The sequence below is a fragment of the Hemiscyllium ocellatum genome, chromosome 2 (assembly GCF_020745735.1).
Source record: "Hemiscyllium ocellatum isolate sHemOce1 chromosome 2, sHemOce1.pat.X.cur, whole genome shotgun sequence".
In the NCBI taxonomy this organism is placed as follows: domain Eukaryota; kingdom Metazoa; phylum Chordata; class Chondrichthyes; order Orectolobiformes; family Hemiscylliidae; genus Hemiscyllium; species Hemiscyllium ocellatum.
Genome location: NC_083402.1, coordinates 36788282 through 36807276, shown reverse-complemented (window position 1 = coordinate 36807276; position 18995 = coordinate 36788282). Strand labels below are relative to the sequence as shown.

Here is an 18995-nt window from a genome sequence, read left to right as displayed (position 1 = left end):
CTAGCAATTAGATTTCATTAGCTTCTATTACTTTTGCAGCTGTACAAATGAATTTCGGTATATCTTGTGACTTCACAGTTACTAGTCTTTCTCGATTTGATTTGTCTTTCTTCCTTGCTACATGGATGAGCTTGTACTTCCTCACATTTGAAGTCCAGCTGCCAGTTCTGCCTGCTCATGTAATCATTGTCCTTTTGTTTTGTACTTTATGGCGCCCACTTATTGTGCTCTACCTAACTGCCGTCATCTGCCCTTCCTTTTCAACTCTTTTGTACTCTTTGATCTCTCTCAATGATACAGTTATCTCCTCAACCAGTAATCTTTAGTATGTTTAGTGCTCTTGATCCGAATGGTATAAAATAGACCCTATGAATTAAATCAAAACTGATTCACCAGTTCACAATTTAAATTATTGTAAAAGATATGGATTATGGCAGTTTGGTCCTCAATTTAAATTTAAATAGAATTTTGATATTTATTGCGAAAGGAATCGAGTATAAAAGTAGGGAAGTGGCCATGTATGCAGAAAATATGTTCAGCTTCAGCTCCAGATTGACCATATGGAGTGGCTGGAGCTGCAGGTGGACTCACTATGGAATATCCACGATGCTGAGGATGTCGTAGATAAGATGATTCGCGAGTTAGTCACACCACAGCTAAGGGCTACACAGACAGAAAAGCAGTAGCTGTTCACCAGGAGGACGAGTAGTGTGGGCAGGCAGTGCAGGAGCCCTCTGTTCCCATTCACACCTTAAACAGATATCATGTGTTGGATATTGTTGTTGGGGGTGGCTTCTCAGGGAAAGCAGCAACAGCTAAGTCTGTGGCACTATGGTTAGTTGTGCTGAACAGTTGGGGAGGAAAAAGACTGGGAGAGTGGTAGGGACTCGGTTATATGGGGAACTGACAGGCAATTCTGTGGCAGTAAACAAGACTCCCAAATGGTCAGCTGCTTCTCTGGCGCTAGGAGTGGGTGTGTTTCAGAGCAGCTTAGGGCATTCTGAAGGAGGGTGAAAAGCCAGAAGTCATGAAATATCAGTACCAATGACATAGGTAAAATAAAAAAGTTCTGCAGCAGATTTTAGAGAGTTAGGTAATAGGCTAGTGAGGAAGAGAGAGGTTTTAATCTGTGGATTACTTCTAGTGCCACGTGCTACTGTGTATAGGACTAGGAAGACCAGCCAGGTGAATTCGTGACTAAAGGGATGGTTTTCAAGGAAAGGCTTTAGATTTTTGAATCATTGAGACAGTGTCGTGGAGAAAATGTAGAGAGTCACCAGGAGGTGTGGAAGTTCTTCAAGAAGTAGGTCTTTTATTTGCAAACAGAAAAGCCGTGATACTCGGAACCTCATGGTCCGTGGCTCTCTGTACCTTTTCGTTATCTGTTTTTGTTAGCTTATTAGCATGTCCAACTGTGTTAGTCAGAATTACCTCACTCCAGATATACAATAAACAAATAATGTTAGTTTCTATTATCTCTCTACTTCTGGCACTATAGTTTTTTCTACGTTTTACTTAATATTATTCTCATGTCACGATTAGATATTTTGCTATCACCTCTGCCATAATGATATTCCATCCTAAACCCTACTTAATACTATTCTATTGTTATGATTAGGTATTTTACTACTCCATCAACCACAATGGTCTCCTGTCCCAGGCCGACCCTACTAACTACTGATTAAATGTTTAATGGCATGTTCTGCCACAAGGGTCTCAAGCAGGCTGACTCTACTAACTATTAATTAAATATTTAATGTCATGTCCTAAATATGTATTGTCACAACCTGTTCCAACCTGCCATGATGATATGTAGCAGGGGAGGCTGACTTTACTAACTGTTGTTATCTCATCCCATCACAGTGACCTTTCAGCCCCAACCTGACTCTGCTAATTGGTGTAGGGGAATTCCACTATTCTTATCCCATCCTGCCACAATGACCTTTTGACAAGTGTAGCACTCCACAGACTCCTTTTAACAGATCACCAGTGGTTTTCATGCTTTAGCCTTTCTCATGCTTTCATGCTCTTTATTTTCCATAACAGCTTCTGGGGTAGGTGGGACCTTTACAAGCTGAATGGACTGTACCTGAACTGGAATGGGTCCAACAACCCTGCTGAGATGGTTTTAAACTCTTTTGGCAAAGGGATGGGCACAGCAGGTGTAAAGTTGGGAGCAAGATCCAAACAGATATAGGAATGCTAGGAGACTCCACTAGGGGGAGAAGACAAGGGCAGAATAAGGCATATAGATGGACTAAAATTGTATTTATTTTAATGCTGAACTGGTGAAATGGTGATACTGAGCATTGCTGAGCTTGTGGGTATATGATACTGTTGCAGTCACTGAGTTGAAGGAAGGACAGGACTGGCAGCTCAACATTCCGTGTTATAAAAGTTTCAGACATTATGTAAGAGAGGTGGGGCATTGCATTATTGATAGAGGAAACCGTCACTGCAGTAATGAGACAGGGCCTCCAAGAAGAGCCTTCAAATGAGGCCATTTGGGTAGAGCTAAGAAAATAGGGGTGATTGCCTTACTGGGATTATAATACGGGCCTTCCAATTGTCTGAGCATGATAAGAGGAGCAGCTATGTAGGCAAATGACAGAAAGGTGTGAGAGAAACAAGGTTATAGTTGTAGGGACTTTACTAGGATTGCATTAGTGTGAAAGAATTAGGGATGGAACTTTTAAAGTATCAAGGAGAGATTTTTATGCCAGTACATTGTTTCACTAGAGATGGGGCAGCACTTGACCTAATCCAAGGAAAAGAATCCAGTCAAGTGATTGACATTTCACTGGGTGAACATTTTGGAGATATTGACCATAACTAAGTTTTGAAGGTCATTAGAGAAAGGGATAAGGATAGCACAAAAGTGTCTAAACTGGGGGAAGGCTAACTTCAATGTCATTAGACAGAATCTGGCAAACATAGACTGGGAACCTTGCAGGTAAGTCTACATTTGGAAAATGGAAGTCTTTTAAAAGTGGTATATTTAGATTCAGGGCTAGCATGTCCCACTAATGATGAAGGGAAGGGCAGCAGATCCAGGGAAACCTGGATTTCAACAGGTGTTGATTAGCTTGATAAATTAAATAAAAAAGGAAGCATATGTCAGGTACAGTGTGTTAAAAACAGGGTAGATCTTTCAAAAGTATAGAGGGTGCAGAAGGTTGCTTGAAAAGGAAATTGAGAGAGCAAAGAGGGGCCATGAAATATATTTGGCAGATGGGATAAAGGAAGATGGGAAGGCTTTTTATAGAATGTGAAGGGTAAGAAGTATCAGGGAAAGGGTGGGACCTATTAGAGACCAAAGGGGCAACCTGTGCATAAGACATAGGAGTGGAAGTAAGGCCATTCAGCCCATCGAGTCCACTCTGCCATTCAATCGTGGCTGATGGGCATTTCAACTCCACTTACCCGCATTCTCCCCGTAGCCCTTAATTCCTCGAGACATCAAGAATCTACCAATCTCTGCCTTGAAGACATTTAGCGTCCCGGCCTCCACTGCACTCTGCGGCAATGAATTCCACAGGCCCACCACTCTCTGGCTGAAGAAATGTCTCTGCATTTCTGTTCTGAATTCACCCCCTCTAATTTTAAGGCTGTGTCCACGGGTCCATCCTAGCTGCATGGAACCAGTGGCTGAGAATTTCAGTGAATACTTCTCATTTGTATTCACAGGAGAAAGACATTTGTATCTGGTATATCAGTTGAGATGATGAGGTTCTAGGATGTTTAGATGGGCATACAGGTAGGTGCATTAATTCCCAGAATCTGATGAGACATATCCCAGGCTGCTATGGGAAGCAAGGGAAGAGATTGCTAGTCCCTGACTGATATATTTAATACTCCACTGGTCACAGGTAAAGTACCAGATGACTGGACGATAGCCAGTGTGGTTCCTTTGTTGAAGAAGGGTAGAAAGGATAGGCCAGGTGATTAGCTCAGATATACTGTGAGCGGAACGGTGGTTAGCACTGCTGCCTCACAGTGCCAGAGACCTGGGTTCTATTCCTGCCTCGGACAACTGTCTGTGTAGAGTTTGCACATTCTCCGTGTCTGTGTGGGTTTCCTCCAGGTGCTCCAGTTTCCTCCCACAGTCCAAAGGTGTGCAGGTCAGGTGACTTGGTCATGCTAAATTGCCTATAGTGTTAGGTGAAGGGGTAAATGTAGGGGAATGGGTCTGGGTGGGTTGCTCTTTGGAGGGTCGGTATGAACTTGTTGGGCCGAAGGGTTTGTTTCCACACTGTAAGTAAACTAATCTAATCTAATCATATCCAACTAACTGGTCTTTAGGGAACTTACTGGAAAAAAAATTCTGAAGGACAGGATTAATCAATACTTGGAAAGGCAGGAATTGATCAGAGACAGTAGGCATGGATTTGTTGGAGGGAGATCCTGACTGATTTAATTGAGTTTTTTGAAAAGATGATTAAATGTATCGATGATGAAGAACCCACCAGATCCAAGGCAAGTTAGCAAACTAGATCCAAAATTGGCTTAAAAATTGAAGGCAAAGAGTGATGATGGAAGGTTGCTTTTGGAATTGAAGCTTGTGATCAGTGGTGTGCCATGGGCATCAGTACTGGGATCCTTGCTGTTTATGTATATTAACACTTGGAAGAGTAAGTTTGCAGATGATATGAACATTGCAAGTGTTATAGTGAGGAGAATGGTCTCAGGCTACAATCTGTTATTAGCTAGTAAATTGCGCAGAGCAGGTGGAACTTCATTCTGATAAGAGCAAGATAATGTATTTTGGGAGGTATGACGATGGAAAGAGACACAATCCCGCTAACGAGTACAGAGGAACAAAGGAACTGGAGTATACGTCCATAGATCCCTGAAAGTGTCAGCAGGGGTAAACAATGTGGTGAGGAAGGCATATAGAATTATCTAGGGTGTAGAATATAGGAGCAAGGAAATCTTGTTACAACTTTATAAAACTTTGGTTAGACCACAGGTGGAATACTGTGTGCAATTCTGGTTGCTACACTGTCGGAACAATGTGATTACACTGTGCAGAGGAGATTCACTAGGATGTTGTCTGGGATGATGTCTGTTTTGTGGAGTGACTGGAGAAGCTGGGTATGTTTTCCTTGAAGCAGAGGAGGCTGAGGGGGAATCTGATTGAGGGATACAAAATCATGAGAGGCATAGACCAAGTAGATCATGAGAATCTCTTCCCTATGGCAGGCATGTCTAAGACCAGAGGGCATAAGTTTATAAGGCGAAGAGCAAGTGGTTACAGGTAACTCTGAGGAAAATAACATTTCACCCAGTGGCTGTTAGATCTGTAGAACATGTTGCCTGAGAAGGTGGTGGAGGAGGCACTGTTTCAACATTTTAGTAGTATCTGATCACATTGAAATGCTGGGACAAAGTAGCCATGGACCAAGTGTACATAAATGGGATTCGTATTTGTCACCATGGTGGGCCAAAGGCCTGTTTCTATGCTGAATGACTCTGTGCTTACTGCAGACATGTTTGTCCCCTTGAGGAGGAATGTAGATGCATTGGAGGAAGTTCATTAGATTAGTTCTAGAGATAAGGGATTTATTTTGAGAGATTGAATAGTTTAGGCCTATACTTTGAAGTTTAGAAGTATAAAAGGGTATTTAACTGAGGTATAAAAGATGCTAAAGGAGATTGACAAAATAGATGTAGAGATGTTTCCTCATGTTGGGCAATCTAAAACAAGAGGTCATAGTTTTTGGAAAAAGGGTAGAAGACTTAACATAGATGAAGATTTGGATGTGAACATAGGAGGTATAGTTAGTAAGTTTGCAGATGACACCAAAATTGGAGATGTAGTGGACAGTGCAACAGGATCTTGATCAGATAGGCCACTGGGCCAAGGAGTGGCAGATGGAGTTAAATTTAGATAAATGTGAGGTGCTGCACCTTGGAAAGGCAAATCAGGGCAGGACATATACACTTAATGGTCAGGTTCTGGGGAGTGTTGCTGAACAAAGAGACCTTGGCATGCAGGTTCATAATTGTTTCAAAGTGGAGTCGCAGGTAGACAGGATAATAAGGAAGGTATTTGGCATGCTTTCCTCTATGGTCAGAGTATTGAGTGTACAAGTTTGGACGTCATATTGCTGCTGTACAGGACATTGGTTAGGGCACTTTTGGAATAGTGTGTGCAATTTTGGTCTCCCTCCTATAGGAAGGAAACTTAAAAAGGGTTTAGAAAAGATTTATAAGAATGTGACCAGGTTTGGAGGGTTTGAGCTATAAGGATAGGCTGGGGCTGTTTTTCCTGGAGCATAATAGACTGAGCTTTATAAAATCATGGGGGGCATGGATAGGATAAATAGAGAAAGTCTTTTCCTTGGGGTGAGGGAGTCCCGAACTAGAGGGCATAAGGGCATATTTAGGGTGAGAGGGGAAGGATATAAGAGACCTAAGGGACAGAGGGTGGTACATGTATGGAATGAGCTGCTAGAGGAAGTGGTGGAGGCGGGTACAATTACACCCATCCAAATGTATTTTAAATGTTGTATGAACAGGCAGGGTTTAGACAGATGTGGGCCAAGTGCTGGCAAATCGGACTAGATTAGGTTAGAATATCTGGTCACATGAACGAGTTGGCCCAAAGTACATCTCTGACTCTAGGAGAAATTCTCTTCAAGGTTTGTGAATCTAAGAAATCCACTACCTAAGTATGATAAATAATGAGACATAGAGTAAATTTTAAGCGATAGACAAGATTTTTAAATTCGTAATTAGTTGAAGGGTAAGCAGGCAGAAAAGTGGAACTGAGGCCAATATGAAATTGTATTAAATGGTACAGGCTTGAGGGGCTGAATTGTCAACTCCAACTTCTAGTTCTTATGTAAACTAAACTTGGTGTTCATAGGGGATTATGTACAACAGAGAATGTGATGCTGTTTCTGAAATGTTCATTTTAAACAGTTTATTAAACTTGTTGCCATTTAAAATTTAGAATAGTGCATATGAAGGATGTGAAACGTTAAAGAACTCTATGTACAAGGATCGAGCTGCCAATCGCAGACAGCTTGTTGGAAGTGATGGTATCTATAAAAGAGATGATGCTCCTGCTTCAGTCAATGTGTAAGTATGTAATTCACTCTGCAAGTTGTTGAAAATTTCAGAATTTACCAAATGCACCCTTGTTCAGTTCCAGCAGAGAATATAAACTGCTTACCAAAATGATCTTGACTGTTTCTGATCAAGTTTCCAATAGAATTTTGCTATTTTTCCTTGGTGAGAGAAAAATCACCACGGGCATTACCCTTTTAAGGAAGACCCTATTTGGTCAATTGACCTTTTACTTCTATTCCGATTGGCATTAGGGCTGAAAATCAGAGAATGCTAATGGAGATAGATTCAACTATTGCTTTCAAAATAGAATTGCATAAGTTGGAGAAAAGGTCCTGCATGTGACTGTCCAGGATATACTCCACCTGCTTCTCCACAATCTGAGGGAGATTGGGTACTGGTCTAAGGATATAACCTTATTATCAAAATAGTAAATTATGCACTCACATAATCAGGTTTATCATCTTAGGGAAATCTGTGACAGCAATAAAGGGAGAAAGATGCTGGAAAAGATGGGCTGGAAGAAAGGTGAAGGACTTGGCAAAGAGAGTTGTGGGATTAAAGAGCCGGTAAGTTGTCTTTGCCTTACTACACAGGTAACGGTTAGAAATTGCCTTTTGGATCAAAACAAATTAGGAAATTGAGAGACATAAAACTAAACATTTAAACAAGTTGTTACATATTAATGAGCTTTCTATAATTTCCATTTATTCTGTCATAGAGAGAAATGAATTGGAAATGAGTGATTTATTTTTTATTACTAGACTTAATGGGCGACATAACGGCTGTACCATCCTGGACAGTGCCTTAAGCATTAGGGATCCGGGTTTGATTCCAGCCTTGAGTGACCATGTGGAGTTTGCACATTCTCCCCATGTCTGCATAGGTTTCCTCCCCGTTCAGAGATGTACAGAGTAGGTGGATTGGCTATGCTAAAATTGCCCATGGTTTTCAGGGATGGAGGCTAGGTGGGTTCGCTATGGTAAATGCAGGATTGGGTGGGTCACTCTTTGGAGGGTCACTGTGGACTTGCTGAGCCAAATGGCTTTTCTGCACTGTAGGGATTCTAATATGCTTTAAAGTCAACTTGCCTATTAGTTGTAATGCAACTCATTGTATAAATGTTAACATTTTTTTCATTTGTCCATCATAGGCATTTATTATCCTATCCCTAGCTCCCCTTGAAGTGAGTGACTTGCTAGGCTATTACATCAGGCAGTTGAGAGTCAACAACATTGCTGTGGGTATGAAGTCACATATTCAGACCAGGCAAGGGTAGCACATTTTCTTCCCTAAAAGAGAATGAGCTATGAGCTTTTCAATCAGCAATGGTTTCATGGTCATCTGTAGATATTTAATTTTCCCATCATAGCCAGATTCATTCAAGGGTCACAAAAACAGCTGAGTTTCTGGACTAATAGTCTAGAGATTATACCACTAAGCCATTGCTTAACAGCTGCTTAAACATGTTGGTAGACTGCCACAGTGCATTTACCAAGCCATAGAAGTATTTGAGCTTCTAATGGTTCAGCAGGAAAATATAGTTTAGGAAAGTTTCACGTTCTATACTATTGGAAGATTTGTGTGTATTAGTGTACTTAGCAGTTTTGCAATCTGAGTAGATGAAATGGCAGATACCAAAATGAATCAATCCATATTTTCTCCACTAATTTTTATTGATTGAACCGTGCTCACAATTGCACCTTAGATGCCGACTGAATTGAGCTTGCCTGGTGCAATACACCAGTGTCTGTGGTGATAGCCAATGATTAAAACTGCATAAGTTCCAAAATATTTGGCCTACGAACCAAACCATTTCAGGATTGTGGTATACATTGTAACTTGTTTGAAGAATGTTTTATTCTTAGGTAATCATTTAAAAATACATTTACGTCTTGAGAAATTGCAAGGCAGACATGTGTGCTGTAAGCATGCCAATTCCTTGTTAAATCCTAAATGCTGTCTTTGTTATATCTGTAATTTCAGATTCAAGTTCAACTTCATCAGTCACAAGCTGGTTTAGGAGCCACTGAATCACTTTTCATTGAAGATGTACAACTGTTTAGATCCAACAAACAGAAAAATTGGGCCAAAGCTAGAAACAGATTTTCTGAAACTTTTCAACAAACCACAAATCGGAAAGCAACACCAAAAACACTGTGGGTTAAAGATACTGAGAGAGAGTAGACTGAAGACAGTCACAAGTTGAGTTTTGTAAATTAATTATACCCCAAAGGCACAAGTTTTTATATTGTAAAATAAAAAGCAAATATGCACATTGTTTGAGGCTACTTGCATTCATTCCAGTTGTTTTGGTGTAGCACCTAAGGATCACCAAATGCAGTTTACTGTTTAAAAAAAGTATACAGTCCTTCCAAAAATGAATATTGCCAAAACAATTTGTGTAAGCTTTTCATTTTGCACTCCTCAGGACAATAAAAATATAAATTAAAGGGAAAAAAAATCAGTTTTTTTACTGCATAAGAATAGATGTTGATAGTGTTGCCATGAAGAATGTACCCATTAGTGCTTTGTACAGTTGACAGCTAAGTTGGCTTATTAGTCAGGATATTGCTCTGCAAAATGAACCAACACACGACTATTATCTGAGTTGGAAAAGATGCAAAGAATTGTACAGTTTCCAGGCATGCCTGTCAGTGTAAATCCTTTTTCACTTGCTGAATAATCCAATGTTAAGCTAATACTGAACAACTTCTAATTAGGAGTATAAAAGAATTTCACTTCAAATAACCCATTTCCTCAAATATTAAGGTATACTAACTATACACATCCAACCCACATTTGGAAGAATATTTAACAGTAGGTACTATAGTTGGATAGCAGTAGCTAGACAATCCTTAATATGCAAAGAATTATGCTGAAAACCAAGTCAGGCTTGCAGTGTGGTGTCACGGCCTGTCGTTTGCAGACATGCTCAATGCATGCAGATGTTCTGCCTGTCTCAGTGCAACAAAACAAGTGATGCTATTGCTCGCTATAAAGCTGCTCCTGCAAGTTTGACTAACAATACCTACCCCAGTTTAACCATTAATTTCAAAGGACTACTGTTATCTCAATCACTTTGTAAAAATATACTTTGTCCAAAGGAATGAAGTCTGTAATTTATTTTATTAGGCCCAACAATGGCAAATGGTGACTGATCTAAAAATTCAGTAACAAAATAGATTAATTCTCCACGCTGCTTTCACAGTTTCAATGTCTGTAAACCAAATTTGAAGGGAGTTAGTTTTCAACACTTTATACCTCACTTCTTTCACATACTTTTATTTTACAGGCTATATTTAACACACTAAATCCTTGCCAATTACAACATAAGATTGGTGGACAAATCATGCTTCTGCAAAGTACCAGCAGGAAAAATCTGGAGTTTTCATTGTCCTTAATTCTGGAATTTGTGACTTCACTCTTCACAATACTGCAGCTGGATTCCTGTAAAAATGCCAAATATGATGGTTCAACTGCAATTTTCATTAAAGTCTATCTTCCAATATTACACAGCCAGCCACTCGATTATGATGGTCCATTAAATTTAATTCCAGGTGTCCTCAGAAATTGGGTAATAGTACTGCACCTAGCACACACAGGCTGATTTGTACAATAGTAGTTTAGCTGCACAGAGTGAAGAGAACATTGACAAAGATACATTTACAACATTTGCAATATTAATTGGGTGCCATCCAGAAGGGCATGGAATTTTGAGACCTGGGTAAACCATGTTGCTGCTGCTGATGGTGTTGATGAGGATGCTGTTGGTGGATTGAATGCTGAAAATAGGGATGGTACATATTGCGTGATGCATTTCCAGAAGGTCTGTATCTCCCACCTCGCTTATGCCGGTCGTCTTCCTCATCTGAAGAGTCCTCCCCATACTGTGCCAGGGCACCTAGGCTATCACTAGTCTTGTGTCGCTTATGGCTTGGAGAAGAGATATGACCTACATTTTAAAATAAAAATCCCCAAACACCATACATACCCAGAAAGCCAAGAATTATTCAATATAAAAGAGAGAATTTAGTTTGTGGGAAAGAGAACACATTGTTAATGTTTAAATTTTTTACAGACAATCCATCAAAATAAATCATTCGTAGTACAGTACACAAGTGTCATAAAATCATGTCAAGTTGACAGCAGCAGGTGAAGTCCCATCAGAAACATGTAAGAGAACACAAGACACAAGGGAAAATTAAATTCAGATTAATTGTGATATATTAACTACCTCAAACTGCAGCACAAAAAAAACCTTTACAGCATGCTTAGCTCCTTAATAATTGTATTAAACAATGCCCTTCAAATTGACTAGTAAAAGTTTCACAAATGACAAACACTGCAGGGATTATTAATTTTTCTCACTTAGCTGCCACATTCTGTAATATCTTAGCCAGGTCTTATATTAAAACAATTGGACAATGAATAAAAGATTAACAAAGTAGGCATATCTTCACTTTTTCTCTAAGAATCTGACAATTCCCTGGCTTACTATCCCTTTGGCAAATTAAACATACTACAAAAGTCAATTTATTGAAACAAATTTTCTAAATATTCGAAATACCAATGCCATCTAGATAAACCAGATTTCTAGATACAATGAATTAGGATCAATTGTTTATAAACAACTCAGCTTGAATGAAATTTTTTTTAAAATTGTGATCTTGCCAAGGAACTTGACATGACAGTAGTCAATCCCTTCCCTTGAATATTTATTATCTAAATAAGGCATCACGTACTTACAAAATTATCCAGTGTAATAATATGCTATTGAGTACATGGTAGATGCACGAATAGCTCACAGCACTCTGAATTATAACTTTTTAAAAACTATTCACTCTCAGAATTTGGGCATTGCTGGCCTGCTCAGCATTCAGTGCCTAACCCAAATTGTAAAAAGAGTAGTTTAAGACCATATTGATGTGGGTCTGAAGTCACATGTGGGTTGGACAAGGCGAGGATGGCAGCTTCACTGCCTGAAGGACATTAATGAGTCAGGTGGGTTTTCTGGACAATGAACAATGTTATACTCAATTCCAGATTTTCTTTAAAAATTGTAATTCAGGATTCATACCCATGTCTCCAGAACATTACCTGGCAAATCAATGTTTTCTTGAAGCCAAAATTGTGATGCACTTGCTTTCCCATTAACTATTTACATCATCACTAATAGAAATGAGAAACAATCAAAACTATTGGTTAAAACTCAAATAAATCAGTTATATCTTTGCTAAATTTCCTTTGTTAGTGAAAACCCAAGTACTTGTCAAAATAAAACTTTTCACTGAAACATACAAAATTTTGATATAATAGTTGGTGAAACACTTATGTCTAAAATTCAGACAGTCTAGATATAAATGTTTGGTTACTTTGGGGCTTAAATGAGGAGCAATTTCTTCACTCAGAGCATTCTGAATCTTTGGAACAAATAAGAGTTATTGAGATTTGGTGAGAAAAGTAGAGTTCAGGATCAGACATTAACGTTTTATATGTTGAGCCAGCTCTTGAGGCAGTACAGCCTACTCTTATTTGTGTTCTTTTGTAATGTACCACATGCAATCTCATACACTTTCTTTGATAGGTACCTGTCATTTTATACCTGCTTGATATTGAACATACCCCAATAATAGGAGGCACTCAATGATATTCAGAATTGGTTCCAAATACTGAGTTGGCACATTAGTCAGTGGAGCCTGTCTGTTGCTCCAACTCCCAAATAAGCAGAAACCATACTGGAACAGTTCCAAATAGAAAAAGAAATGTTATTTCAAGAAGGAGAAATGCATGAACAAAAGATCATTTCTGATATTATACTACAGAAACATCCTTCATCCCTTTTTAAACGAAAACTATTGAATACACAGGAATATATTGTAGGAAAACCAGTGAGTTTTGTATTTTGCCAGTTATTTTTGTAGGAAGGTCACATTGAACGCTTACATACTGCCTGAACAGCAAGTTTAACTTACCTTTATGGTGTATATTTCAAATCATGAAAAGTTAAAACTTAATATTACACAGCCAGAGCTCAGCAAGTAAAGTTCCAGATATGGTTGCTGATCTCAATTAGGGCAACAATGTTCAGGTGATCTCAGCATCACTGGATGAAGGACAAAGAAAGGTGAAGGGTTTGTGAAGACAGAAGAGTCCAGTATGCTTCCCACTTATTATGATGCAGTGGAAACTTTCAATTTAAATGAATCTGGATGCCTTGACGATACGGTCAGGCTTTAATGATCAATTAGCCAGTCAACAATTACGATCTAAGCTTAAGATGGAGAAGTCACTTGTATACCCAAGCGCCTGTACTGTAGCCCACATTATTCCTTTCACAAGCAAAGGGACAAGATGAGAAAAATTAGTAAGGAAAAACTTATTCATATACTTGAAAGACTAATCTTGCATAATCCTGTAAAGAGTAGAACACATCATTAAAGTGTTAGCCTGATTTAGTAGAATGGACTTTCTTGTTCAAGTGTGGAAGGTCCTCACCTTGCATGTTTAAGGTGTGCAACATTTGCATCGAGGTCTTCGGCATTTCAGAATGATCTCCATGGTTGGACAGCAAGGGCATCAGCTGCCTGCAAGATACAATGAAAGAATTTGTGACTCTTCAAATATTGGATTACAACAATGCATTGTGATAATTGTTACAAGCTTTCTTCCTGTTAATGCTGGTTTATTGTGTGCCCATTAAATATTGTGTTCCACTGGTATTTCATAACTCATGAAACATTAAAAGATAATTGTACACTTTCATAATTTCACACATTCTGAAGGAAAACAGAACATGTGAACACAGTTGTACTAAGGCAAGTACATTATTTTTTCATATGCATGGCATACTATTGTGGTGGATCTACAAGAGGTTATTAAACTACATCTGATAAAGATGGAAATACAGGCAATATAGGAACTAGTCATGTAGAAATGGAACAAAAAAGTTACAGCTGCTTATTCTATTGAAAATATGCTAGCAGTAACATTTCTAGCGTTATTTAGCAAAGACAACTCTTGAGGCTGAGAATATTGATACCATGAGAAATGATGAGTAAATAATTTATGAGAAAGCAAAGTTGTAAAACAAGAACAGATAGGAGGTAGACATTAGCAGCTTACTACTTTCAAAGGGATGTTAAAACAAATTAGTCCTGTTATATTTTATTTGGAAAGGTAAGAGATAAGTATGCATTATGAACAGTTTTGGACAGTACATCTTTCCTTAGAAAAGAGGGCTGTTTTAGGTGAGATCTATATAAATAACTTTCAGCGTAGAAAGTGAAAATATTCTCCCTCATGTCACTTTTACTTCACTTGCCAATTACTGTAAATCTGTGACCTATCATGCTTTATCATTTCACAGTTTCCTCCCATCTACTCCATCCAGGCCCCTCATTACTTAATTCCATCAAATCTTCATTTCTCCATGAAATACCATACCATCTCCTGCAATCTACTTTCATCCCATGATATGCCCTTGAATCCTTTCTGCAGTATTTCTAATGCTTTCTGCCTTTGAATAAATTCCTTTTTAGACTCTAATTGGGAACCAAAACAAGAGTGCTCATTACTACTCTTTTCATACTCTTGCTTCATTTTTTTTCAAAAAACATTTATTCAATTCCCCTTCAAACCCTCTATATTCACTTGGTTTGCAACTATGCTTTCTACTTAATGTGTCATAAGCACATTTTTTCTTCTTTGTCTTAATTTATATTTCTTTTGTCATTAAATGGGTTCTGGCTTTATTTGCCCTACTCCTTGCTTTTGAACAGTATACATGTCAACAATGTTTGAAATACTTCTTCTTTGAGGCTACCGATATTCCTGTAAATCTTTCACAATTGATTCAGCCCAAATCTGTTCTTGTCCCAGTGAAGTTAATTATTCTTATTCTTAACTGTTCTTTTTCATAGTTAGCTTTAACTTTATGGTGCTACTAGTTACACGTGAGCCCCTTGGTCCACCTTATTTCCAAAACTATGTCTACCTGCACCTTTCTTTTGGGACTGAAAATACATTTCTGTAGGAAATTTTCCAGACACTAGGAATTCTAGTCACTCACTGTCTCTTACACTATCTGATTACAGACTGGGATAGTAGTAATTAAAATCCCCGTTATAACTAAGCTATGGTTTTTGCATGTTTTTGTAATTTCCTTGTTAATTTGTCTCGCTACTGCCTTGCCACTAGTCAATGGCCTATATACAATACAAAACAATGCAACTGCACTACTTTAGTTACACTTCAATCTAGCCAAATAGATTTCACCTTTGACCAATTTGGGACATTGCTTTCTCCAGCACTGTGAACCTCTCACTAATCAATAGTGCCAACCTTCACATTTCCTGCTTTTAATTTTTCTGAATGTCTTCCATTAGGAATATTTAACATTGAGTCTTTCTCATCTTTAAGCCAGGTCTCTCGTTTAGCCATAAAACCATATTTCCAGATATCAATCTTATTTACCGCACTCCATTCCTGATGAAGGGCTTATGCCCGAAATGTTGAATTTCCTGTTCCTTGGATGCTGCCTGACCTGCTGCGCTTTTCCAGCAACACATTTTCAGCACACTCCATGTAGTCACATACATGCACAGTAATCCTCATGTAGACTTAATTATGTTTTGCCCTTACTCTGATCACACCTCTTAAATATTCCTGTACTAACCATCGCCCAGTATTCTGTGTGGCTTACTATTCCTCTCTTGTGCTATCCCTTTGTTGACCAGGTGAACATAAATCCTCTCCAACCTCCACTTTTTGCAATAACAGTCACACAACTCACCTAATCTATGAATGTCCCATCTCACCCAGTGTCCCAATGTTACAAGGAACTAAAGCCCTTCCTACTATTTCCGGCTGAACATTCATCAGCTTTGAATTCATATTTATATACCGATTTGCAAGCAGCACTGCAAGAAAACTATAGATTTGCTTTTAGACTTTGCTTGTTAAATTCCTACCTAGCTCCACAAATTCTGTCTGCAGGACCACATCCTTCTTTTACCAAAGTGATTTGTACAATGTGGACCGAGAACTGGCTGTTTACCCTCCTCCCCAGAAACACTAATATCAATGACACATGAGATACTACGATACAGAAACACAAAACAGAGCTAATATTTTTCAATTCAGCGTAGCCAGAAACTGCCAATACTACTGATAGACAAGAATGTCTTCTAAAATAAGAACACTTGCATTCCAACTCATCAATGGAATTCAAATTATGCAATTATACCTCCACTTTGTTCACTGTGTGTTCAACCACTTTTAATTAGCATTAAGGTTTCCATGTCCTTGGTAGAAGTATCCCATCAAAACTGCATACCAGGCTGAGGACCAAAACTTGTAACCCTGAGCCATTTACGAATCCAGCAGAGGTTCAACCCTTGGCAGATTCTAATGCTAGGTGACAATCTCAGGAAATATGAGGCAATCTAAAAGTCCTTTTCTATTGCACAACTACAAATATACAAGAAGATTCAGCCAGCACTTCTCAGTTACATTTGAATGTCCGTACTGACAGCACTGATTTAAACGTTTTGAATGCATTACCTTATTGCTTGTCGAATTTTAAGGTTCTAGTTCACATACTATCTGTCATACCTTGAATGGTATGTATTGCTTTGTCTCTGCAGAGACCCCATGAAATCTGTGGAATTCAGGGAAATGTCACATTGTACTGTTTGTCCAAATAGCTTCAAATGTTTATAGAAGAAAAAGACAAGGAGCTAGAAATTCTCAAAATATGGCACACTCATGGCAATAATGAGCCTGATCTTAAACAAGATGCAAGCTTTGATCCACCCATCACAGAAAGCTCTGGAGGTCTCTAGACAATGTCAAACTTGCTTCATTAAGCCCTGTCCCTTTCCTTGAATGTCACATCCAGAAATCATTGGCCCTTACGAATTAATAGTCTCAAACAAATTACATCTCGCAGCTGGTAAAGTAAACTACTTACCTTTCTCTTTCCCTTCCAAAGAGGGCAGAATCAGCAGCTATCTTCATCCCAGATCCCATATCCTGACTGCTCCTAGTACCTAGATTAGTCAAGTGAAATGGTCCGTGCTATGAGTAGAAAAAAGGCCACAGAAATCAACAGGCGTGATTGCATAGAAAGTACAAACAAATTCGATTATGACTAACGTACACCAATATTAACTTCTTTAAAATGCAAACAGAACTTGTAGAGCCCTTCAGAAGTTGTTCTTTAGAATCAGCATGGACTCTGATACTGGAGTTAGATGGTCACTGTCGATTGAATGACTGAACAGACATATAAAACAGCTAATGGCATACTTTTAAAATTCTACAACCAGTTTCTCATTTATTAAAAATCTAAAAATTTAGATCATATATCTCATTGTTAAGTAGTAGCATGTTCTTCCTTATCTTGATATTGAAGATTAATTTACCAGATTATAAAGCACAACATTTAGTTTGGTCCCTTTTGGAGTAGGGTGTGCAGCTCAGGTTGCTACACTATAGGAAGAATGTGGAATCTTTGAAGAGGGTGTAAAAGAGGTTTACCAGGATGTTGCCAGATTTGGAGCCATTAGCTATAAGAAGAGGCTAAACAAACGGATTGTTTCACCAGAACATCAGAAGCTGACAGACAATGATTGAAATATGTATAATTATGAATGGTGTGGATGGGATGAATAGTTGGTCTTTTTTCCAGGGTGGAAATGTCAAATACGGAGGGGCATAATTGAAATGAGAAACAGAAAGTTTAACGGAGATGCGAGACAAGCTTTTTTTAAACACAGAGGATGGTAGTATTTGGAACGGGCTGTCAGAGGCAGTGGTAAGAGCAGATGCAATAGCAATGTCTAAGAGGCATTTAAACAGGCACATGAACAGAGGGATATAGACCACATGCAGTCAGATGGGATTAGTTTAGAATGGCATCATGGTTGGTGCAAGCATGGTACGATGGAGTTCCTGTGCTGCACTGTTCTATGTTCAATCATATTCAACAGATTAGAACAAGTGCTATTAATGTTCTTTCATAATAGTACAATTCTAAGCCTATATCTGTACTTTAAATCTATTACATCAAAACTAAGCCTTTGATTAGTCTGAAAAGCAATTTTCGCCCAAAGATATTCCTAAAACAGGAGTCGAATTACACTATTATTGTCTATCCTCAGAATAATCTTTGAAGCATGCTGAAATACACTAATCCAAACTTTTTTTTTTATTCATTTGTGGGATGTGGGCATTGCTGTTAGCCAAAATTTTACTGCCTGTCCCTAGTTGGCCCACAATGCAATTTGAGGGGGACATTCCATGATTTTGACCCAACAATAGTGAAGGAATGGCAACATATCTCCAAGTCAGAATGATCAGTGCTTGGACAGGAGTTTGCAGGTGGCTGCCCTTGTCCTTATAGAGGTGAACATGAGTTTGAAAGATGCTGTCTGAGGACAGCAACTCACTGGATGATTTGTGAAATTTGACTAATAGTCATTAACTACAAATGATATTTGACAAATGTGAAGATGATCCCAATCAAAGACCTTGAGAAGAACAGATACTGTGATTTGAGGAGATTTGTAATTGTTGGTGCAAACAAGTCATTCAACTTGGATTTTGAGCACAGAATTAAATACTGGGAGTATAATAAGCAAGCATGATAAAACACAAATATCATACCCAACAGTACTGAACATAAAGAATTTAAATTACTATCTAAACAAAGGCAATAACTAAATAAATAAATAGCAGTCTGGAGACATAGATGCATAAATCATTGAAAATGGCGAGATATCTTGAGAAAGCAGTTAATTGGAAGTTCTGGGCTTTACAAATAGGGACACAGAGTAACCAACAAGCATGGTACACCTTTGTAAAACATTAGCTTGGTCTCAACTGTAGCACTGTGTCCAATTCTGAAACATTTACGA

At 38.6% G+C, this 18995-nt stretch overlaps 2 protein-coding genes across 6 annotated transcripts in view; one reads left to right on the top strand and one right to left on the bottom strand.

Moving 5' to 3' along the window:
• Nucleotides 1-9516, top strand: part of aggf1 (angiogenic factor with G patch and FHA domains 1) — a 56788-nt gene extending 47272 nt beyond the window's left edge. Inside the window, exons 14-16 of the mRNA XM_060835819.1 lie at nucleotides 6959-7086; nucleotides 7544-7643; nucleotides 9061-9516. Coding sequence (XP_060691802.1) covers nucleotides 6959-7086; nucleotides 7544-7643; nucleotides 9061-9261 — 429 coding nt within the window. The 3' untranslated portion in view covers nucleotides 9262-9516. The remainder of the gene's footprint in view (nucleotides 1-6958; nucleotides 7087-7543; nucleotides 7644-9060) is intronic.
• Nucleotides 9517-10605: 1089 nt separating this feature from the next.
• LOC132822447 (KH homology domain-containing protein 4-like) overlaps nucleotides 10606-18995 on the bottom strand; it is a 71467-nt gene continuing 63077 nt past the window's right edge. For 3 of the 5 annotated variants that reach the window (XM_060835828.1, XM_060835842.1, XM_060835835.1), the window contains 3 exons: nucleotides 17048-17154; nucleotides 13573-13661; nucleotides 10606-11029 (listed from right to left, as the gene is read on the bottom strand). In XM_060835828.1, coding sequence (XP_060691811.1) covers nucleotides 10758-11029; nucleotides 13573-13661; nucleotides 17048-17154 — 468 coding nt within the window. In that variant the 3' untranslated portion in view covers nucleotides 10606-10757. The other 2 variants (XM_060835848.1, XM_060835854.1) reach the window with 2 other exon arrangements.